We start from the raw sequence: 24,219 nt of genomic DNA, 5'->3' as shown, positions 1-24,219 counted from the left end.
ATTGCAGGGGTAGGATGAGCTGCGGACTCGGTGCTGCTCAGTGGTCGTGATTTCATCGGTGAGGAGATGACCGGCCGCCTCACAAACACACACACACAGACATGGTGACACGTGGATTTCTGTGGGTGAGAGGACCCACCGGCCACCGGTTGGATTAACGGGGGTCGTCGCATCGGGTGGTGTATCGGCGTCGCGGACTGCTTCGCCCTCTTTTCTCACTCGTGGACCGGGGCGATGCGCTCTTTAAAGGAAACGGGTTTCGCAGAGACATCCGGAAAACGCATCCATGCGCCACGGCCAGTCCGCATCCCGACATGCCTCTGACAACACAAAGCCTGGTTTCAAGGAGCTCCCATAAGACAACCACACATGCAATCGGCATGGGTGCGTCAACACGGTTATTTCGCTATATTTTGCGGATGAGGCTTTGGAGCGCAGTTGTGCAATGAGACAATCGGGAATTATCAAGTAGACTTTTATTGATACATAATTCGACAATATGGCTGATCAGAGCAACATCCAGTCCGCCGCCTCCAAGAGTATCAGGCCTTTTAAATCCAGCGAAGAATACCTGTATGCCATGAAGGAGGATCTGGCTGAATGGCTGAACACCTTGTACGATCTAGATATCTCCGCGGACACCTTTATGGATGGGCTGGGGACGGGCTGTGCCCTCTGTCGGCACGCCGGCAACGTGAACCGCGCGGCGCAGGAATTCCAGCTGGAGCACCCGGAGGCTGCGCGGTCAATGAAGGTGCCATCCAAAGATGTTGTCTTTCAGTCACGCAACGTCGTCCCCGGCTCGTTTGTCGCACGAGATAACGTGTCCAATTTCATCAGCTGGTGCAGGCAGGAGCTCTGGATCAAGGACGTCCTCATGTTCGAGACCAACGACTTGGTGGAGAGATGCAACGAGAAGAATTTTGTTCTGTGCCTCCTCGAAGTGGCGCGGCGTGGGTCCAAGTTCGGCATGTTGGCCCCCATGTTGATCCAGCTGGAGGAGGAGATCGAGGAGGAGATTCGGGACCAGGAGATCCTGCGGGTCGATGTAGGGGAGCCAGTTGAGCAGAGTCCGCCCAGCAGGTGTTTCAGTCGGAAGGAGAGCAGTCAGAGTGTTGAGGATGAAGATGAACCGGATCCAGAGCCGTTCATCTGGCCGCAGAAGAGAGTTTTATGTGACATGCGAAATTTGGATGAGTTGGTGAGTGAAAAAGATGAAAACACAAGCCTCTGTATATTAGTAGGCCTACTCTGATTTAACTACTCTGAATTACTCAGTTGAATCCATAAAATTGGTCATAACTGCAGTATGAATCATGCTTCATGTCATAGATGATGTAATGCTCTTACAGCTCAATCTTCAAACCATTTAATCATCACTACTCCTATATCAAGTCTGAAATACAGTCTTGCACAGGCTTCTCAGCCTCTGGTCAGAAGTGAATATCCTCCAGTGTGCTTGTTATGGTGCGAAACAGTATGAAGCAGCTGAGAGAAGGCCAATCTCCCAAAGCAAAACACAGAAAACTGTCAAAAGTGTAGCACCCTCTCTGAAAATATCATGTAAGTGTTATGAAGAAGGCAGGCGCCATAAAGATTCCCTGTGGTGTGTGTGTGTGTGTGTGTGTGTGTGTGTGTGTGTGTGTGTGTGTGTGTGCGTGCGCATCTTAACTTTGTTTTAGACTGCAGTTGAATTCCTGCTCACCTGTAGGGTCAGATTCTTTCTCTCTGAAAGCTCGCAGGTCAACTGACATTTCTCCTGCATTCTTGTAGAAATGTCAGCTGTGCCTCTGCAGTGTTGACAACCATCTTTTAGCCTCTTTCATTCAGCTTGTCCATCAAGAATAATGAATACAATCTCCTGCAGGCAAGGGATATTCTTCTGCAGCTCCTTTGCCAACACCAGGCCTACAAAAAAATGTCCCATTTGGCAGTTTGGTTCTAACACATTTACTGTCCGGTTGAGTCCAAACCATTGATTCTGGTCGTTTGTCCCGTTGAACTGACTGACCTTTGCCAGGGCCTGCCTGACACGAGCACATTAGAGAGGCAAAGGTCTTTTCAGGGCAAAAGCTAATGAGCAGACAGACAGGCCGGCGCTTGGGTTGTGAGTGGGGGGAGAAGTTGATATTTTCATGTTGATGGAGTGAACAATGTCCGTCTTTGGCACCCAAGATGTGAGGGACAGCAGAGAAGGGAGGAGGGGAGACAGTCACACTCAAGCTAGTCAGGCAGCAGAGCGGCTCCAGTGTGACCTCCACAGACAGAAATAGGAGAACATGTGGAGGAGGATGTGCGCTGTTCGTATCCAGACTGTCTGAGTCCGCACACTCTCACTCATATGACTGAGCACTGAGGATTAAACAAGCCGACTGCGTTTTGGGACAAAAACATCACAGGGAAGCTGACAGAGCATATGCCTGTCTCTCCTTTTCTGTCATCCGCACTGACACATACCTCAGCAGTCCGACAGCGACCACGTTTGACTTCTTGACTGATTTGGGGAGTGGTATTTCCAGTCACCGTGTGTCTGGTGAATTTAATCTATTGCCTGTCAACTTTAGAAATTGTTTTCACCCAAGCTGTGTAGAAGAGCGTACAGCAGCAACATGAGGCTCTTCAAACGAGAAACCACAGTGGTCTGAAGATGAGAGGCCGCAATATTAAAATAGTAGTTTATTATGGAGGGTAGTTGTACCAACACATCCTGTCTAATGCATTCAGCTGTTTGTGGTCCATTTTGCATTTTAAGGCCCAGATGTGTTTCCATTGGATGACTCTTAAAGGTCCCATATTTTAAGAAGTGAGATTACCATGTCTTTTTAGATTATTAAGCAAGTGGAGGTGCTATATAAATACTGTAAAAGTATCAGAACTCTCAGTCTACAGAGAAATTAACACAGCTCGTATTCAGAAACTGTGTCTTTAAACGACTCGTCAGGACTTCTGTACGGTTGTGATGTCACAACTATACTATAAATAGGTAGAAAGTGCGGATAGAGAAATGTTACAGTAATTCCCCGGCTGAATAGAGACGCTGAGAGCGCAGATGCAGAAGAGCTGTAAACACTGACCAATCGGAGCAGACTCTGCTTTTTTGGAAGGGGGGCTTTAAAAAAACGGAGCATTTCAGACAGACGACGAATTCAGGTATATACAGGTATTATGAGAAATAATAAGGTGTTTTTTGAACATTAAACCATACAAGTCTAAACCTCTAAATGAGCATGATATGGGACGTTTAATGTCCTGGACATTAGTGTATTTTCTAATCAGCAATCAAAATTAAATCCACGTTTTTCTTCGTATTATCAACATCGGCTCAAAGAGCGACCCCGCTCAGTTCTTGCCGCAAGGCATCAGACCTCTCTGTCCCCTGAAACGTTAGTCACAAGTTTATCTTGCAGAATACTTGCCTTTGTAGTTCTGTCTTACACGAGATTAGTGTCTCATTATTACTGGAATCCTCATGGCTAGTTGACATAAGTATCTGACAGGCAGAGTGAAGAAAAAAAAGTTAAAGGGCTTAGTTTCATTGGTCCACAGCTGTGACACCAGACTGTGTGTCCCCTGCCCTCAGTCAGAGATGACTTTCCTGCATCATCCAAGATGGATTGTATTTGCCAGGATTGTTTGGTTTGGCTCTTTTGCTTTTATTTTGATTCACTCTTTTTTCCTCTGTACAAATGCATGAGCTGCTATTCATGATGACTTTATTTTCAATTACTTTTTTAAAATAGTTGATTTATCAGCTTATTGAGGATTTGCCTCCCTATTTATAACCAATAACATTATTGATGAAATGTCGTCAATTAATTAGCAGGCCATTAACTCCCACAGAGATGTGCACACAAAGCAGCCTCAGATGCTTGTGAAAACTGAAATGCTACAAATGTTCAGTTTCCATTTAGTTATCATGTTTCCTTTACAAAAACCTGAATGTGAGCCAACAGCAGGTTGTGGAAAACATCCACCTACGATCCCTGTCAGTAAGAGAACCCGTCATTACATGTCTGTGCCATGCCCTAATACAATTAAATCTCAAGCAAAAAAGGAGTGCTGTACCTTTAGTACTTTAAGTATTTTACAAAACGTGTAAACATTGCGTATTTATACATTATTAAGTTGTTAATCTAATTCTAAATAGCATAACAAGAAAAACAAATATTCTGGTGTACTTATCTTCAAAAAGTTTGGCATTTGTTTCGTGTGCCGCTCATAGTGTCTCAATGAGGTTTGTACATTCAACAGTTGTAGTTTCTTCTCCAGATTGAGTTGGATGAACAAACTAATCTTCTTGTTGACTTCAACGAGACAATACAAGTGTAGTGATAATAGGATTATAGGACATTATTCTAACGAGTTTATAGTAACAGTCTGCATACAGACAAGTCCCTCTAAGGACATCTGGTCATTCAATAATCAGAGTAAAAATACCTCTCAATATATATTGTGAGCTATGATTTGTTATTTGTATGTTTTGTTCTTGTATAACAGTGAAGTGAGTATGCTTGTGACTCTTAATGCAAACAGTTGGGATGTCACTACCTGCTGTATACAAAAGGTATTTAATCTTAAGGAACCAGTAGTCTATCCGGGTTACAACACACCCTTATGTAAACAATAACCCCCGCTGTCTCTCACGTATTTGTCACTACATGTGTTATTATTACTCATATCACAGTGGCACGGTTTTCCACTGATGAGTTGAGGAAGTGACCGGCGTCTCCTTTCCTTCATCATAGATTGAGTCAGTGATAAATGTTTCTTTTCAATATTAGTCCAGACAGCAGCTAGTTCACATGTCCATTTAAAGTTTATCCTTTATCCATTAGGGGATTTTCTTTCATATCACCATTAGACAGGGATTATTGGATCTGTACTATTTTCCTATACATTGCAAGCAGCCTAATGTAAAGAAACACGGCCATCTACCTACAAAAACTGACCTTTCTGTATATTTTCTAGGTCTTGCTATTAGGCCCTGGGAACATACAGAGCAAAGTGACATACATGTTTTAATTGAAATTACCCTTACATACGCCTTAATGCACTCTAATTGTTCTCATGTTTACTGCATGCATAGGTATCTATACAGCACAGCATTTGAGACTACAGTATAAACAACAGACTGTTGGAGCTTCACAGCTTTCCTTTATTCGCATCTTTCATCCTTCTTGCTCAGTCATATAAACTGGTTCATGTGTCTTCTCACCCCTGGGCTTCAACATTACACCCTTGTTTAGTACATATATGTACGAGCCCTCAATCCCATCCCCCACCCCTGTCGCTGCTATAGAGATGATAAAGCAAAGGGCAGAACAGTATGTCTTGTTGGTGGCATTGAAGGGTGAGATGTGAATAGACGACCACTGTTGTCAGCGAGCGAGGTAATCACAGGGTGATGTCTCAATCAAAGACTTGATGGAGACACCAGCAGAGCAAAGGTGGGGGAGGGGTAATAAAGAGGGAAAATAGTGTATTATGCGTGTATGAACTGTTTGCTCCATTTACCTTATGGCCCGATTCATGTATTCAGGGAATAAAAAAGGAGAGTAGACAACAGCTAGTGTGCCTAGAGTGACTTCACTGTACACTCTGTTAAACCTGACTGGAATGGATGCTACTCTGGGAGGGAGAGCTACAGTAGAGAGGGGAGCTAGAGTGAAAGAGAAAAGTAGGTCATCATGGTTTGCATTGGGTCACACTCAAGCGAGCGTGGCATCTTTCAGTGTCTCTCCCTCCTGTGTCACATGCACTCATGTTTTTAGGTGTTTAAAAATCTGAAATGTTTTTCTAGAGTTTTGCACGGCAAAACCAGACCAGATCCTGCCTCTCCTCCTTCTCACTATTTTGCGTGCGGCACGGTGCATATGGAAACTGCTGACTCTTCGCTTTGCATGTTGCCCACTTATGTCGTTAGTGCATCGCGTTTGATGCTATCCCCTGATCATTTGCATGATTATCATTTAATTGGATGTTTATCAGATCGGGCTTCTGTTTGTGTGAGGTAGTTTTCTGCACCTGTCTGAAACCTCCTCATGCTGGTCTCAGGCGGACACTGTCATGGCGAGAAGAGAGAATGACATCAATCCCTCTAACCTCGGCTGTCATAAGGAGAAGTGCTGAGTGTTCTTGAGCCTCATCGCGACAAACAGACGGATGGCTGTCCTGATGTTTAACTTCCTGTGCTGGGTGATTACACTGCTGTCTGACTGAAGCAGATGAATTACAGCGTTGTTCGCCTTGCAGCACTTGATGTCCATTAGATTCATATATTCTTCCAGCACCTCAATGGGCAGTTTGTCATGGGGCCAAAAGACAGGCATCGATTTTTTTAGATTTCCTTGAGGCGGTGGATGAGGCCTGCCCTGGAGCCAGTATCATAACATTTTTCACCCTGATTAAACACACAACACAGGTTATATATATTATAATTTTTGAAACCGATAAAAGCACTGGTTTGACATTTTGTATCATATGCTCATTCGCTTTCTTGTGTCAGTTTTCTTTTGCCTGCATGGTAACCTTTGGACAGAGCCAGGCTGGCTGTCTCTTCTGTTTCCAGTCTTTGTGCTAAACTAAGCTAACCGTCTGCTGACTATCCTGATATTTAATGGATGTATCGACCTTTCTCATCTAACTCTCAGCCAGAAAGAAAGTAAGCTTACTTCCCAAAATGTTGAACCATTGCTATATGCATTCTTTGTTATGCTATTCTGCCTATTCTCACGTTGGAAAGTCGCTGTTATTAACTGACACACCTCATCCTGAGGCGCTTATCCAACTCTGTTTTTCTGTCTCATGTCTGCTGGATAGGCCTGTTGGACCAGCACGCTAACACTTTCTACACACATGTATTTACATGATCTCTCCAGTCTGTCCTTCCAGGTTATAGGTCCGCCATAATCAGCATTAATTCAGTCATTTGTCACCTGTTTGCCCCCCCCAGGTTGTTTAAAGAGATCACTTGTGCAAAGGAGGTTGTTTCTATGTTTATGAGATGTCGTCCAAAAGAGGAGTTGTAAATGCAGCCTGTCAGGACAGTTGTTTAATAGGAGGAAAGAGTCTGATATGTAGCTGTTTTCAGCGTGCGTTCACAGGCTTTAGGATTGCTTAGTGGGGCTGGTGAAGCAATAAACCCCACAAGTTCCAAAAAACGCTCCAACAGTGCAGGCGCCCTCTGTGTTTTCTTGTCTCTGTGCTTATCTGATGGTGAGGTTTCTTTATCTCGGAAAGTTTCCAGTCATGACAGGAGATCCTTAGGGTGACAAGATAAGCTAAGAGAAGAGTCTTGTTGTCATTTTTGGAATTCACCCTGAAAGCACCGCGTAACTGCCATGCCATCTTTTAATCCTCCCAATTTCCCTTACCTTTTGAAAAGTCTATGTATTATGTCGTAAACCCTTCAATCATCTCTCAGAAGTCAAATTTTGGAAACACCCCCGTGTAAATTCCTGTGCAGTGAGTTGTAATGTTCACTTTTAATGGTTGGAGTTTGGCAATAATTATCCTTTGCATAGCAATTGTAAAAAAAAAAAAAAAAAGCCTGTTACAACAGGTCAACACACCTATGTTTGATTACTGCACTGGAACAAGCTGTGGTTGTACCTTGTTTGTTCACTCATGAAGAGAGCAGACTTTTCAAATGGAAGTGCAGCTTCTCACAGTACGTTTAAGAAAAGTAGATCCGAGAAATCTAAAACCAGATCTATATTTTGTATATTCATAAAAAAACCACACCTTTAAATTCAAGTCATACAACAGCACATTTTACGATTAGATCAGAACAGAACAGGACATTATTGGGACCTTGTATATTGCTTTGTTATAGTACCATGATGTTAAGCTACCGTACACAGTATTCGAGTAGAATGTAAGTTCACATTTCAAATCAGTAAAGAAAATGGGGAATAAATCCTAAACATCTTTATCTCCCCCTCCCATTTCCTCTCTTCGTCCCCGGGGTTTGCTCAGCCCTCTTCCACAAACTGCCCTTCAGATGTTTGCAGGTCAGGAAGGAAAGGAATGAAGAGATTGTTGACTCGCACTATACAGATATGACGCTATCTGAGCAGTGGGGTCATTAAATCAATACGTACTGTATATGTCATGTACATTAAAGTGCCTGCAGACAAACCCAGCTGCTCAATCCAAAGGAAAGGTTGCAGCGTTCTCTTAATAATGAAAATGTTTCTCTCTCAGCCCAAAACATCTCTTGCATTCCTATCTTAAGATAGCAAATTCTCATAGGGGCGTGCCAGGGATTGCTCAGTTCCTTTCTTTTACTTCTCAAACATCTGCAGCTCTTGCTGAAAATGTCTCTCATGTGACCAGCATGCATCCATAATTCATCCTTTAGTTTTTTTTTTTTGCAGTGTTCCAGATCCACTTCCGCATGTTTCCTGCATGACCTTGTCTCCCTCCTCCCCTTTTGTCTCTTTCTGGTGTGTGTGTGTCTATGTGTGTGTGTGTGTGTGTGTGTGTGTGTGTGTGTGTGTGTGTGTGTGTGTGTGTGTGTGTGTGTGTTTGTGTGTGTGTGTGTGTGTTTGTGTGTGTGTGTGTGTGTGTGTGTGTGTGTGTGTGTGTGTGTGTGTGTGTGTGTGTGTGTGTGTGTGTGTGTGTGTGTGTGTGAGAGAGAGAGAGAGAGTCTACCCATTGTTGACACATTGAAGACATGGGAAGTGCACACATTTCATGCCAAAGGCTCCAGAGTAAATATTTCAAATGCCAGGGCTGCTATTGATTAGGTTATTATTATAACCTCTCCATGGTTCTTCTGTGTATCCTGCTCAGTGTTTCAACTGAGACCCAGTGTGCGAGTCCTTCACCTTCCCTCTAGAGGAATGATCTCAGCTGAACAGCTCTGGGGGAGGTTTAGGGAGCGAGAGAAAGGCTTTACTATAGCAAGAATGAAAAAAAATGAGTACAGTTTAAAAAAGGAAGGGTAAGTCTGTGTGTGTGTGTATATGTGTGTGTGTGTCTGTTGCCATAGAAATCTTTCCATTAAGTCACTGGCCTGGGTTTTTCCAAACAGGGCTCGTCCACCTACTGACAGAGTGAAAGACGGAGTGACAGAGCGGAGAGAAAGAGAGGGAGCGAGCAGATGTAGAAATGTAAGCAAAACAAAGAAAGCGAAGACAAATATAGAGCCGGTGAGCGAGCGCACGGGGCTAAGAATACAGGCTGATAAACGACAAAGACAGAAGCAGGTGAGAGGGAGAACAGAGGGGCAGGTGAGCTGCTTAGGCTTAGCACTGATTCCTCTTTAATCAGCATGGGAAAGAATGAGGGGTGCTGTTTCAAGAAAATAACAAGGTGCAACCTTAATCTTCCCAATACACCGTAATGTAGGTGGTATAGTCCAGCCTCAACACACACACAAACACACACACACACACCACATGCGAGCCGTATCCTATCGGCCCTGTACACAGCATGAAAGCTATTGTAAACAGCCAAAGGGTGGGGAGCTCACAACCTGACATTTTCCTCTAACACGTCATTTGATCACTTAGATATCAATAAAATACCCTCCTGCTCTCTGTAATGGCTGCCCCTGCGCGCACAATTATAGAGCAGTTATCCACTCTGTCCACTTTGCTGCTTTACTCTCTCTCTCTCTCTCCTCCTCCTGGTTGACAAGTGTGCATACGCCTTTGTCTGAGAGAGACGCCAAGAAAAACATCAAAGTTGTCCAATCCTGCAAGAGGCCAGGCCTGCGCAACACAGGCGGATCTCACTCCACCCTGCAGTTGTGCCTGTGCCTAATAAGCACCCCCAACCACAGCAAGGGCACCAGCTCTGATTCTCCCGATTCAAAACCCAGCTGGCAGCACAGTCCTGCTGACATCATCAGCACCAGTCTGGTTTCTCAGCTCTTTCTCTCCTCAGCTTATGATGTCATGACCAGAAGTATTGTCATGTAACAGCCCGGGAGGCAGAGAGGGAGAGTATTCATTAGCATGTCCATGTATGTATTTTTGTGCTTTTGTGACACTTTGCGGTGAACTAAATGACCAAAATGTTCAGGGAGAGATGAGATGAGGCAGGGCTTTTAATGTGGTGAAAGAGCGGGGTGGGGCACCTTAACACCCAGTGGGTGCTTGAAAAGAAAAGTTGGCAGGAAGATGACGCAAAAACAAGCCACACTCAACACCCTTGTACACTCAGGCAGCCAAAACTGCTGATTTCTCACACAGTAAAAAAGAGTTGTGTTGTTGACACATAGCGCTAAGGGCCGGCAACGCTTTGGCCATCGGTACAGATATATGTGACTAAACCTGTGTCGTGTGGGTTACTGACCTGAAGAACAGGAAGGGGTCACTGTCAGGTTCCTCTCGGATGTGTGTGTCATGTTTCTCGTCTGTGGATGTTAAACTGCTTTTGTTTTGTTCTCCTCAGGTGCGTGAGATTCTGGGCCGTTGTTCCTGTCCAGCTCAGTTTCCTATGATCAAGGTGTCAGAGGGGAAGTACAAAGTGGGAGACTCCAGCGCACTGATCTTCATAAGGGTAGGCTCTCACCACCATAAACAGATTATCTGTCATTGTGAGCCATGAGACACGTCTTTTACTTTTTGTTTATAGATTAGACAGAAAAATATTTAAATAGACATTGTATTGTCAGTGCTAACTTTGTATTCAAGATGTGTTTATCACTTGCATGGATGCTTTGAATATCAAGCACAAATGCAAAAGTTAATTGCTTTCATTAATGAAATAAACTTTAACCTCCAATAAAACTAAAAGGCCTGGTACAAAAAAATTCACCCCCCTCAGTGCTGCCATGGAGATATGACCTAAACATACAGACCAGAATGCTTTTTTTGTTCCAGGCCTTAAATAGGTTTAATTATGCTCACTTTCAATTTTACCTCCAGAAAAAGTGGTCTATCTGAGTGAACAGTCTGATTTATCTGACCACAGTATTTCTTGCTCCCTTCGTTGTGTTGCCAAATATAGACCAAATTTGTACTAAACCTGAATTATGAGTCAGTTTTACATCAGATGTTAATAGAATATGCTTTGGCACAGCGCAGAAAACTGTGATGCCTGGAGAAATTGCATGGAACCCTACGGTGTTGGCATATGGCATCATATGCTATTTTATGGAGAGCAAGGTTATGTAGCAACAGATAAACCACTCAGATGCCTGGCTGCATTAAAGCTCAGATAAGTCTACACTGTATAAGCAACAGCATTGTGATTACTCTCTTTCTCTCATTCAAGTGTTTACAAACTGGCTTCATCTGGCCCACACCCAGGACTGTACTTTTTTCCACTGAGACACAATTAGAGCTTTAGGTCATTTCCTGAGTCGGCCCTTATCTTAGCTATAGCCTGTTTCTGGACTGGACTGTTTGTCTCAGTTTCAGTATAAGAGCTGCCACTGAAACCATATCAGGCCTCTTAGGACTGGGCGGGAAGGCTGGTGGATACCAGGGATTGATTTGGTCTCAGTTACCTAAAATGTACCCCAGCCAGATTATTGGACTTGTTGGATGGCATTCCAAGTTGTCTGCATTTACATTATAGCTCTGTAGTGTCAATATTTCTTCACTTTTAGTGGCACCACTTATTCCAGACAGGGATATACACTATATGAAGCAATGTTTGGCACACCCTTATCTGGGAAATAGCTTCTTCTACATTCTTCAAAGGTGTTTTATTGGGGTTTGGAGAGTTGAATCTTGTACACTAAAAAGACCCTCCCCAGTGTAAGGCAAGGCAAAATTATTCATACAGTACATTTGAGCAACAAGGCAATTCAGAGTGCTTTACATTAAACTATTAAAAGAATATTATCAATTCAAACCAGTCATTTAAGAGAACAGCCAACAAAAACAAGCTATACAGTGCACTGTAAAAAAGTATTTGATTTAATAAAAAGTCTTCAGCCTTAAAAGAACAGAGTTTCAGCAGACTTGCAGGTTTGTGTTTTCCATATGTGGTGTGTAAAACCTGAACGCTGCTAAAGCAACTGTAGTATTAAGAAATTAATTCAACTGGTGTAAAGACCTCAGAACTGGAGTAATGTGATCCAACTTTTTTGGTCTTACTGAGGACTCAAGCAGCAGCGTTCTGAAACAGCTGCAGCTGTCTAAGTTTTTTTAGGGTGACCTGTAGAGACATTGTAACAGTAGGCAAGTCTGCTGAAGACAAATGCATGGACAAGTTTTGGTGATTTTAGGCTGTTAAAATCCATGACACACCAAGATTTGTCTTTGTCTGTGTTTTTTAACATTGCTGATGAAAGCTGAGCACTGACTTTTAATTGTTTCTCCTTGGATCCAAAAACAAATACCTCAGTTTTGTCTTTGTTTAATAAAGAAAGTTCTGGCACAACCAATCCTTGATTTGGCCGTTTAAGCAGCCTAGCTCTGCTGGCCATTGAGAGGACACTGGTCAAGTCCCTGGAAAAGACGCCTAGTTGGTACAACAAGGTCACAGATACTTTTCTTGAAAAGGAACGAAGGGTAGAATTTACATATAAATAAACAAACACCGGTTGGCCGGAAAAATGAGCTTCCATTCCTTGAAAGTCCAGCAGCCGCCACTGGACTAGTGCCCTGATGATATGGTTATGTAAATTTGTGTGTCATCTGCATAATACGTTAACTTATTTTGTTGTTTTCCAGAATCTGAGTCAGTGGAGGCATGTAGATGTTAAGCAGAAGAGGCCCCAGAATGGAGCCTTGGGGAACTCCACATGACATATTTATTCGCTCAGATGTGTAATTACCTGTAGACACAAAGTAGTCACTGTTCTTTAAGCAGGATTCAAACCAGTTTAGTACTGTGCCAGAAAGTCCAACCCAGTTTTCCAGTTGGTCTAGTAATATGTTGTGGTCAACCATGTTGAATGTGGCACTTAGATCCAGTAATACTAAGAGACATTTTGCCACATGACTGTATTTAAGTGGATGTCATTGAAGTCTCTAATAAGAGTTTTCCGTGCAGTGGTATGATCAAAAACCAGACTGGAAGACATCAAAACAGTTGTTTAGTGACAATAAGTTGTTAAGTTGTTGAAAAACAGCCTTTTCCCCATTATTTTACTTGAAAAAGGAAGGTTTCGTATGGGACTATAATTGCTCATTTAGCGATGCGTCTAAATTGTTCTTTTTTAGATGGCTTGATGATTGCAGTGTCAGGGCCTTTGGGGTGACACCTGAGGGAAGAGATGTGGTTCAAATTGGTAGAAGATATGAGTTCATGCAATTTGAAACTTTTTTTAAAAGCTTGTTAGCATCAAATTATATTTTCTTTGGGGCACTCTACTTTACTTAGAAAAAACACCCTTCACCTAATAGTTTAAAATATACCAATGACAAATTGTTTCACCACAAATAACTAAAAGAGGCCAAGCATAAAAATTATATAAATAATTTAGTGTAATCCCTAAAATGTACAACATAACATATAATATTGTAATAACAATTTCCACAATAGCCACCAATAAACACATTGACTCTTGAATTAAAATGTATGGCAAACATGACTCACAACAAAATTATTAATATTCCAGCCACTCTTTATTTTTCAAAGACTATGTAATATATTCTATATTTTATTTTCTGTAATGATACTGACTTGGGTGGCTGTCCTGAAACAGAGACATGATTGTTGTTTGCTGCTTCATTTCATGTCATAAAATGCACTTTATGAGTGATTAGGCGCATTAAAACGGTCATTAGCATCTGCTAAATTAATCCTGCGAGGGAAGGCTGAAACATAAATTCGGGGTAAGGAAAAAATAAAATACCTTCGTCCCTTCAACAAAATTAAAAATACATAACTGCTCCTCCCATCTAATAATTTTCTTACAGTCCCTAAGATGGAAGTGTTTGTTCAGTGGAAGCTCATGTTTGCCTGTAGGAACAGCCATTTGAACTGGACATATTTAGCGTGCGTGTGTGTGTGTGTGTGTGTGTGTGTGTGTGTGTGTGTGTGTGTGTGTGTGTGTGTGTGTGTGTGTGTGTGTGTGTGTGTATGTGTGTGTGTGTGTGTGTGTGTGTGTGTTTGTGTGTGTGTGTGTGTGTGCGTGTGTGTGTGTGTGTGTGTGTGTGTGTGTGTGTCTGTGTCTGGGAGCCTTTGACTTGTCAGATTAGCTCTCTTCACACTGTCTCCACCCTCTCCTGATTCCTCACTGGGGATGACAGCGATCACACATATGTCCGAGCAACTACAAGTGCAGTCAACACACTTCCCTTATTCTTCTGAGGGGAGAAAGCGGGCACACAGTTTGAAAGCCAACAAACCCCTATTCAGCTGCCAATGCTCTGACAAGGATCTCGGACTGAATGAGGGGATGAAGCGGAGACAGCAAATGGGCGAACAGGCCATATGAACAGAGGAGGGAGTTAATAAGGCGTCTTTGTCCCCAGGGAGGTCGCTCCCCAGAGGGAGGAGATGCCTTCAGTCGTGGTGCACATCAGCTGAAATGAACCATGAGCTTAATTTTTGAGCTCACCAGCAAGATTTAAGAAGAAATTGGTTCAACACGCCCCCACAATGATGACAAGAGGGCTCTCTGTTCGCTGTTGCCATAGAAACAAGGATTTGGTCTCTCCACACTGAAGACGGTGATACCCCTTCAGTGGTTGGTAAATTAGGCAGCTAACCCATAAAGTGGAACATGGTCCCAAATTGTCTATTTAGCCTCAACAGACTCTTTAGTAGTGCTGCTGCATTGTGTATAAAATATGAAATGCATCATAAGCTGGTTAGATATTGAAACAAGTGGTATTGAATGCAATTTAAAAAAATAATCATACAGCATTTGAAGACCCTAGATAATTTTATTGTTTGTTTTTTATAGTCATACAATTATCCCACTCCAGTTAAACAAAGACATTTATTTATTTGAATTCCCACTAGCGGTTACCATCATGACAGCTACTCCTCCTCCACCGTTAACAATAACACACTCATAAAATACATATATGAAGCCATGTCTATATATGTCGCAACATCTCTATTATAGTAGACTATACACCATTCAAAACTAATGAATTGATCACAGAGTCAGAAATGACAGCAAATCTTTTCTATTAACTGCTTTGACGAATCAAAAGTCAACCTATTGTGAATTCTTCCTATTGCTGTTGCAACTGTTATTCCTCCGTGGTATGTCGACCTTTGTTTTACAGCCTTTTATGATGCTTTTATTGTGGAAATTATACATCAGGAATAATAAAAATATGTTGAAACTCGGTCAGCATTGCTTTTCACCGCGGCACATGATGGGGACGCAGCATCACACAAACAGTAAACCTGTTATTGACGTAAGGCCAGAGCAGAGGAGAGTAAGCAGTTTATACTCTCAGGTCTGATAGAGATAAGCAGATCAGCTGTTTTGATGGATTTGATGTGGTAAGGGAGCAAGGCTGATGAAAAGACTTGCAGTGGATTGGCAGGGATTGTATTCAAGAGAAGGTGGGGTCGGACTTTAGTGCACTGTCTGTGGCCTCTCTCTGACCGCGGTTATGGACCTGGAGTTGAGGCGCTGTGTCACATGTGATTTGGTGGAAATAAACTCTGTGCCAACCCACGCAGACCAGTACCATTATGGCTTTGTTTCGCCTGCCATCTGAGACACGGGTACTACCTTTAAAACATGTGGCTGGCAGACCCTATTATACAACCCTCGGCAAGGTGGAAGTTTCCACAGGGCTCTCAAATCACATCAGGCAAAATGTGTTGCTTCAGTGACGGCAGCTTCTGCCTCGAGGCCCTTCGGTCTGATATTGTGGATGTGTGTGCTTCAGAGGGGAGAAGAGAGTAGTAATGGCCTCTGTTATGGCTGTACAGGCCTACTCTCCTGTCCTCTGTGAGCTGAGGAACAGAGAGGGCAGCAGGGGTGAGTTGTTACCATGCTAATTCACCCTACTCTCCCTCTGAAATCACGGGAAGCCAGCTGAGGGGCATGAGAGAGAGGCTAAAAAAAAAGAGTGTCTTTCACAGCACTTTGGCTCTTTCTTATGCTACCGTACTTTAATTGTGAGTCGGCATGGCAATGAACAGCGCTCATAATGGCAGCAGCTGGGGGTGATGTGGGAGAAAGAGGAGGTGCGGGGGAGGGAGAGGCAGGGGCACAGGCAGGGGTGCATCTAGATGTTATGTAACACTGAAGGACAGGCCAGCCTTCAACAAGCTGCCCCGCTTGTATAATTTACATATCTATTGACTTGTGCAGCGTGTGTGGTAGTGCAATATATCAAAAGGTTTAAACCATTTTATTTGTGCATGAGTGTGTGTGTTGCTTCCCATTTATCTACAGTATTGAAGCCTTGTTGTTCTCTTTTCCTCCCTCAGGTCCTTCGTACTCATGTGATGGTGCGTGTTGGAGGGGGCTGGGACACATTAGAGCACTACTTGGACAAACATGACCCGTGTCGCTGTGCTGCTTTTGGTGAGGTCACTTCCGGTTCCCCGTCGGCACCCTTGCAAAACTCCATTGTTGTGTCTCTGTGTTGCATAATTCATAATTAATTTAAGATCCTAAACAAATGATTCACATCTGATGTACTGTGTTCGGACTTGGAGCAGACACCGTGAAGGTCAGCAATGTTGAGAAAGTGTTCATCATACTGTCCTAGTATCCAATTTGACATGGTAATATCATAGTTATATTCATACTGAAACCTCACTAAAATTGCTTTGAGCTAAGAAATGTCGGCCTGCAAATTGATGCAAGTATGTAATGGAAAATGTGAAGTCATTCTCCAACGCCGTAATTCCTCTTCTGCTACCTGATTCCACAACACATCCATGTAGCGACTCATCTCAACCCAAAGACTTTGCTTATAAACCCTAACCATCCAATGTTTACTCTCACTTTGATTAGCAGCACACAGCGCAGTGATACATGCCCATATAGTATGCTGGCTGAGACCATCCCCCCTTATCTGTGGGTCGAAAGCGCTGCTGAAGTGGTGATATCAAAGGCTGAGTGTCTGGCCTGGACAGCTGACATCATAATTGGTGCTACATTTCTAACCAAGTGGCCATGTTGATGAACATAGAGTATTAAGTGATTACAGAAATATGCCTTTTGTGTTCTATAAATGTTCTCCCTAAACGGTGGGATCATCAGCATCTCTCCGGTTGGCTAGTTTCACAAGGGTCTCTCTATCTCTGGTTCGGGGAAGCATACAATATGTAATCTACAGTATGTGATGGGATTATCTTGGACATACTTATGGACCTCTAAATGAATTTGATCGTTGGTGATTATCAGACAATGTCAGCTAGAGGTCTGTCTTAAACGCTTAACAATTTGTCTCCACAGCCCACCGATACCACCAGGCTAAAGCCAGTGGCCAAGGTCAGGGAGGCCAGAGCAAGTCCTCGAGCGCCCACTCCTCCCGCTCCACCAGCCCAGGTCCACACTGGCGAAATGATGGCATCGCACCATACAAACCCCCTGACAGGCGCTCCTTTGAGCCCCCCTCTGCTCCGTGTGCCTCTTCCTCCTCCACGCGGCCAGGTCGCTCTCAGAATCCTTCTGTCCCCGCCGAGCTCGACTCCGGCGCAGCACGCACTCTGCTCCCACGGCCGCCACGAGACCGCTCAGAACCCCGCCACTTTAATCCTCTCAGGTGAGTTTGTGCATCTACGCAAGTGTGCGGATAAGTCTGCGGTTAAGTGTGTTACCATGATAAGAAATTAATCTCTTACAAGTATCCCGGCAGGTCACGGCAGGTCAGAGTTTGCTGCTTGCTCTTTTGTGCCGACAAATGACCATTCACTCAGAAAGGCACACACACGCACACATGCACGCATTCACACACACACACACACACACACGCACACATGCACGCACGCACAACGCAAAGAACTGGGAATATACACAACAAATACACATGCCAGGAAGCCAAAGATTAGACTAGAGCAGATTTATCTAATCTCAGGTGACATTGCCCAGATAAACCCGTCTCACGCAGCCCCCTACAGCACTTCCTAGCTGCTACAAGGCGGACACTAAACATATTTAATCAGCTCTCCTTTCCCCCATGCATCTTTCTTCTACTTTCATCCAGTTAATCAGACTATCCACTGCCTAAAGATGGCTGTGATTCTGTGTGAGCTTTTGCTCTTACCATGGCAAACAGATGAATTAGTATGGAGCCAGTGACAAATGAAACCAAACATCAGTTTTCTCTGATATGCTTCTGAAGCGGCACACCAGTGATAGACTATTGGCATGTAAAGGTCATTAGAAATGTCTCTTTTTTTTTGTGGGATATAAAGACAATAAAAACTGCTTACGTTCTTTATGAAGCTGGCAAAAGGTTTAGTTGGTCACATACCTTCCCTATATGTCAGAGTGTGAAGGCGCCATTGTTTAACACAATTTGGAGCTGAATGGTGGTTTACTTTGGCTTGGAGCCAACGTATGGCTCATTTCTGGATTGGGAGATGGCTCAGACCAGACGTCAAGGCAACAGCTCATTGGAATTAACCCTGTGTGGGTGTGGCATTCCGTTTCAAGTGCGCCAGACTAGATAAATACTAATCCGACAACTATCCCCAGACAACTGTTCACAGCTAACTAGGGAAGTAGGTCAACAGGTGGGCTCCATGTCTGAATATATACATGTCTAATTTCTGAGGATAACTTTAGAAGTCCTGTGTAATGAACACTAATTAATGGCACAACCTGGGATCTAAATGAAAACTAAACCATATCTTCAACATCAAAATTCAAATGCTATTTTCGTACAAAATTATTTATAATATAGTATATTAGAATTATATATATTTGGGATGACACCTTGAATCTTCAAAGTTAAACAAATAAAACATCCTCTACTGAGTATTTAAAACTCCAATGTACGCACACTACAGACTTTGATAATCTGTGCTCATCAAATCTGTCAAGATTTGTTCTTCCTGTAAATGAACTCCAGGAGCTGATGGTGCGTGACAGTGGGGTGTCTAGTTGAGAAAGGGGGGTGCTATGTGTTGGATTAGAAATTTTACAAAATGTTTGTAGTATTATTTAAAAAATAATACTCCATGTCTTCTCTCTACATTGTAGGAATAAGGAGACAAAGTTGCCACTGACAAGACGTCTGTCTGGAGATAGTGACTCCTCTACAGCCTCCTCTAAGGGAGGAGGAGGAGGGGGAGGAGGGGCACGGTACTCTCTGGGCGGTGCCTCACGGCGCTCTGGTGATGATGTAGTCCTGCTTGTCAATCGCAAGGAGGGGAAGCATGTAATTGAGAGGCCTGGTGCTGGAAATCAGACCCCATCCCTGCGTCCCTCACTACCCCGTGCACGTAGCCAATCTAGGGAACGTCCTGCTCTCGCTCCAGTACTTAAACCAAACCCACCACAAGGATCCGCTGATGGATCGCGAACATCCCGCACAGAGAGGGGCCGCTCCCTAGGAAACGAGGGCCCACGGAGGCTCCATGCTCCACGTTCCCATAGCCAGAGTAGGTTAACTAGTCGTACTCGGTCCAGTGATGCCAGCCCGGGACCCGCTTCCTGCTACAGAGACCCTCAGCCCCCACCCCAGGACAGACGAGAGGACCTTCGGGCCAAACAGTTGCCCCCATCCTCTCCCAGAATAGGTGGTGGGTTCACCAAGAGACAATCGTCCTCATGCTCTAACTCACCTAATAAGGCGGTCCAGAACAACAGCAGCCCCAGTAAGAAGATTATAACTACTCCCAGACCTCCTGCCCCTCGCTCACCCTCCATAGGAAAAGGCAGACTTCTCCCACCAGTCACCTCAGGAGGTCGACGTTCACCTCACTCATCTCCCCGCAACTCTCACCATCATGCTGCCCGCTCCCCTCGGGTGTCACAGGGCCCCCGCTCTGCTGGGCGAGGCCACCATAGAAACTGGCCTGGCCTGGAGCACCAGGACCCTGAGGAGGAAGGACTGGGCCTTGGCTTCCAGATGCTGCCAACGCTTGATCCCCAGAAGGAGCAGGACCTATATCGCAGCTTTGAGGCTGAGTTTCTGGCCAATACACAGCAGGCTAGAGGAGTGTCTTGTAGAGCTCCAGTAGGAGTGACCCTTCAGGGAGCTGGGACACATTCATTGCCAGCCCCCACTGATCCTAATGTCACCGACTCTGCCTATTCCTCTTCTAACTCCTCCACCTCCTCCCTGAACGTGGGTGCAAAGATAGGAACTCTGCCTGACCTCAGGGAATCCAAGAGAACTAATCCCCGTCACTTCCCACTGGAGGAACCCTTGAATTTACTTTATGGACACAACATTGGAGGACCACACAGCTTTGGTCAACGGGAGCCTGAGCACTGGGGGGGACGTGGAGGGGGGCTCAAGAAGCTCCCAGCTATCTCTAGCTCCATCGAGGAAAGGGAACCTCCATCTTCCCTTCCTGGTCTTGGAGACACAGACAGATGGATGAATCAGGTCCCCTCACAGCCCGCTTTCCATTGTAGGAATATGAATGGGGACCATGGAGGTTGTCCTCCTACAGGGAGGCTGACAGGGCAGCAGGGTCAGCATGGCTGGGGCACAGGGCCTGAAGGAGATGTTCCTCTGGAGAATCATCAGCCGGGCTTACCTTATGACTTCGAAAATGGGGGTGGCAGCGATGACCTCCCGCCCCCAGAGGCTTGTCCTTCACCTGTGCCCTTCCCCCCCTCTGAGGACTGCTCCTTCCAGGATTCCTCTAGTGAACACTCTTCCATGTGCTTCAGCCTGAGCGAATCCCGCTCTGAATCCCCCCCACCATCTTCACCCCTGGCTAACGGGGACACCAATGGAGAAGGGCTGCAGACTAAGAAAGGACAAAAGAAGGCAGACGGCGTAGCCCCTATCTCTAAGCACAAACTGAGAGGCAGGATGAGGCCTCGCACTGACAACAGGCCAGAAAACAGCCCCTCACGCATCCCCACCCCAGTCAGCTACAGAGATCTGCAGGCTCATGACACGTTTTCACCAAACCACACGCCACCCATGTCCCCTCAGAGCTCGCGCTCTACCGGCCGTCTAGCCACGTGCAAGGGCTTGCACCAGGCCTTTGCAGATATGATCCATCCTCAACCACGTTCCCCAGCCATGGGTAACAAAGAGTGCTCCTACCCTGGACAGTCAGGGAGCCTGGACACTGAAGCTTGGATGTAGCACGATGACACAGGGGGTTGTTCTCATGAACTTTGACTACTGTGTAAAAAAAAAAAAAAAAAGGACTTAAGATCGGGCTATAGACTGTTTTCATTGCATGTCTAACACTCCTTCTATTTTACTTAGTTTCTCCCCTGGATAACTGCAGGGGGTTCACATTGCTTTTATGTTGCACTCAAGCCAAATTATTTATTACCAAAGGAATGGTCTTTAATATTACTTTTACTGTAATTTTAATGTGTGCATGGGGATGCCTTGCCAATCATTTTTTTTTGACACTTGTGAAATTCACACGATTGATACAGAGAGATAGAGAGAGAGCATATGTGCTGCCATGTGCCCCGTTGAGGGGCATGGTGAAGTGCCAGGGATCTAAAGCTGCAACTCTATAAACAGTGTTAACACTAAACCTTTAGTCAGATGATTGGCTCCCTCTTGTGGTTTGCCACTGCATCTCTGCTTGCCTTGGTAGTCTAAATACTGGTATGATGACTGTGATATTTTCAGTCTCTCCACATTAGTGGTCTTCATAAATGACTCACATTTACTCTCATTTACAATATGTTAATAGGTTACATAGACAAAGGTACCCCCATCATTCCTCTGACTTTAAGAACACTACATGCACTACCGATCTAGTTGTCCGCTGTTATGATATCACTTTTTTCCTCTGCAGAAATTGATGTGGTCAAGTTAGATATTTGTCTTTAAATGCTTAATGTGTTACAGGTTTTCAAGTTTATGTTAAATGCAGTAAAACATTTTAACTTTATTTCTACTTTTAAGTGGATTCAGTGTAAAAATATGAGGAGCAGCAAAGGTTTTGTTACTTTGTGTCATTGTCACTGAAACAGCTCCTCCTCTGACCAAACTGTTCTCTGGAATACATACTACATATATACAAAAGACAAAGGCTTAGGAGAATGAATGTGTAAATACATGTTGAAGCACTCACTAATAGATGTGGGTATTTTGTATATAAAAAGGCGTTGAATATACTGTTTAATGTACATACTCACTGTAATCAGTTCTGTGCTGCCTTAGCTATGCAATATTGGTGTTGGAAATGCCTTGACAATTCCCTTTGCCTTAAAATGTATTTGCAGACTAGTTTTTGAATGTTTTTGCCCGACATCACTAAGATCTATTTGGTAACACTACATTGCCATCATTAACTGTTTATCATAATAGAAATCTGAGAGTTTGAGTGTGAATGTTGAAATAAGTGAGGAGCATTGCCAATTTTAATCATACATTATACTGCACAATACTGCCCTTAGATATATCTATAATTCATTGCCTCGGAATCCTAGCAGTTGTTTTGAAACACAAGAAGCCAGATAACCTACTTAGCAGATGGATTTCAAAGACACGGCACAATCTGTGGTGACCTCTAGTGGCTAAAGAAAGACATGTTTCCTTCTCAGTAAAAAGAGATACTGTTTTGGGAATTATGTGTTCTGGTGTTGATGCCAGCCAATAACAATGGTATTACAAGATGAAGTTTGATGGATGAAGAATGACTTTGACTTGAGTGTCTGAATGTGCAACAGTGCATTAATATACTGTACTGAATAATAGAACTGAAGCTCCTGTACAGCACAAGAGGCCAGACTTCAGCCATAGTACGTCTGTTTTTTGGGTATTTAACAGGTGTGGACTTTGTAAAATATATTTGGAAGTGGAAAAGTTTGACTAGTCAATTAAGAGAAGTTGGTGGCCATTTGTTTTTGATGTGTTTACAGTGGTTTTAATAAATCTCTCCCAGAGAGATTGTGGAAACCTTGTGGGTAAAAAAGAAAGTGTGGAAAGCCTCTTTTTGCATAGCACTGACAGTGAATGGGCTAGAAAAAAAAGAAGACGCGTGCGCATATATTTGTGTACATACAGTATGAGAATATGTACAGAGTTGAAGAGGGAAGTGATGTAGGTCTAAGTTATTTATTTATGAAATCAAGTCTCTTTGGGCTCACATGACATCTGTGTCTCAATACTGTTAAATCAGCTGTAAACGTTTAGGAGAATCTAAATGGAAAGTATGCTGTAAAGAGACGCACTCCCTTAGAAATGTTGCCAGTTTAAAAACTGGTATGAAACAGACAAACATATATTTTGCAATATTCAGCGATTAAGTAATTTGATTTAATTCAGACTGCTACAAACAGTTTATGATGTGTCAGTATTGTCAGTAGAGCTACATATGTAGCTGAATATCACTTTCACCTGTATAAACTGATTTTTACATGTATTGTTTTAAATTTGAATTTGTCTCGGCTTATTTGAATCCATTTAAATTTTTAAACAACTGGTGTTTAAAATCTACCAGTTGCGTGAACTGTGACTTCATACAAACATTTGGTTATCAATCACAAAAAGAGTGATGTCCTCAGAATCTGCTCTTTGTCCTGCACAACTTTGCAAATTTCATGAATCTCTCTCTCCTTCTCTCTATCCCTAATCAGTAAAATCTGAATGTTCATGATTTGACAATTCTTTGTTTGCTAATGTTATTTTCACTTAAACTTCAGTTTAATGTACAGATTGCTTGACTTTGTTGAATTGGTATGTATGAAATAGCAATACTGCAACATTTCACAGTTTTTTTTGAAGTTGAAAATGCTGTCAAGTTGTTCTTGTAATAAATATTTTCCTCTGAGATTCATGGGCTATCTCTGGTCATCTTTCACGTAGAGCTGCGGTCACAGCTGTGTGCAGAACAGATCGGGGTTGGATTTGGGGAACACCATACAGTGCCTGTTTGAGAAAAGTCAAAATGTGACCATTGATGAACGCATTATCATTGTCCACGCATAATGTGATATACTAACTTTTTGTACTTGAACTCCTCAGCATCATCAGGAGTAACAGTGAGACTTTTACTACTAAAAGCCACCAGTGGGTCCCAGGTTTGGTGGAGTGCTGTCAAAGATTCCCTCTGTGAAATCCTTAACATCTCTAACCGCAGACGTTGTATAATTTCACGTATCCAACTGTTGTGAGTCGGTGGAGAAACATGTTTACAGCGGTTACAAGCATCACTGTGACTAGGGTGTATTTTAGCCAATTCAGCGTTAGTGAAATGGACTCTATGAAGCACAAATCG

General features: G+C 43.6%; 1 protein-coding gene across 1 annotated transcript; it reads left to right on the top strand.

Annotated features, from left to right (window-relative positions):
• Window positions 1-23,772, top strand: gas2l1 (growth arrest-specific 2 like 1). Its single transcript, XM_083912494.1, has 5 exons — window positions 1-1,201; window positions 10,405-10,512; window positions 16,318-16,414; window positions 17,294-17,603; window positions 19,046-23,772. Exons 1-5 carry the CDS (start codon window positions 500-502, stop codon window positions 21,114-21,116), a joined length of 3,288 nt encoding a protein of 1,095 aa, XP_083768620.1. The 5' UTR covers window positions 1-499; the 3' UTR covers window positions 21,117-23,772.
• Window positions 23,773-24,219: the final 447 nt, after the last annotated feature.

Source organism: Echiichthys vipera, assembly GCF_963691815.1.
Source record: "Echiichthys vipera genome assembly, chromosome: 4".
Taxonomy (NCBI): Eukaryota; Metazoa; Chordata; class Actinopteri; order Perciformes; family Trachinidae; genus Echiichthys; species Echiichthys vipera.
This window is presented reverse-complemented; position numbering and strand designations above follow the sequence as displayed.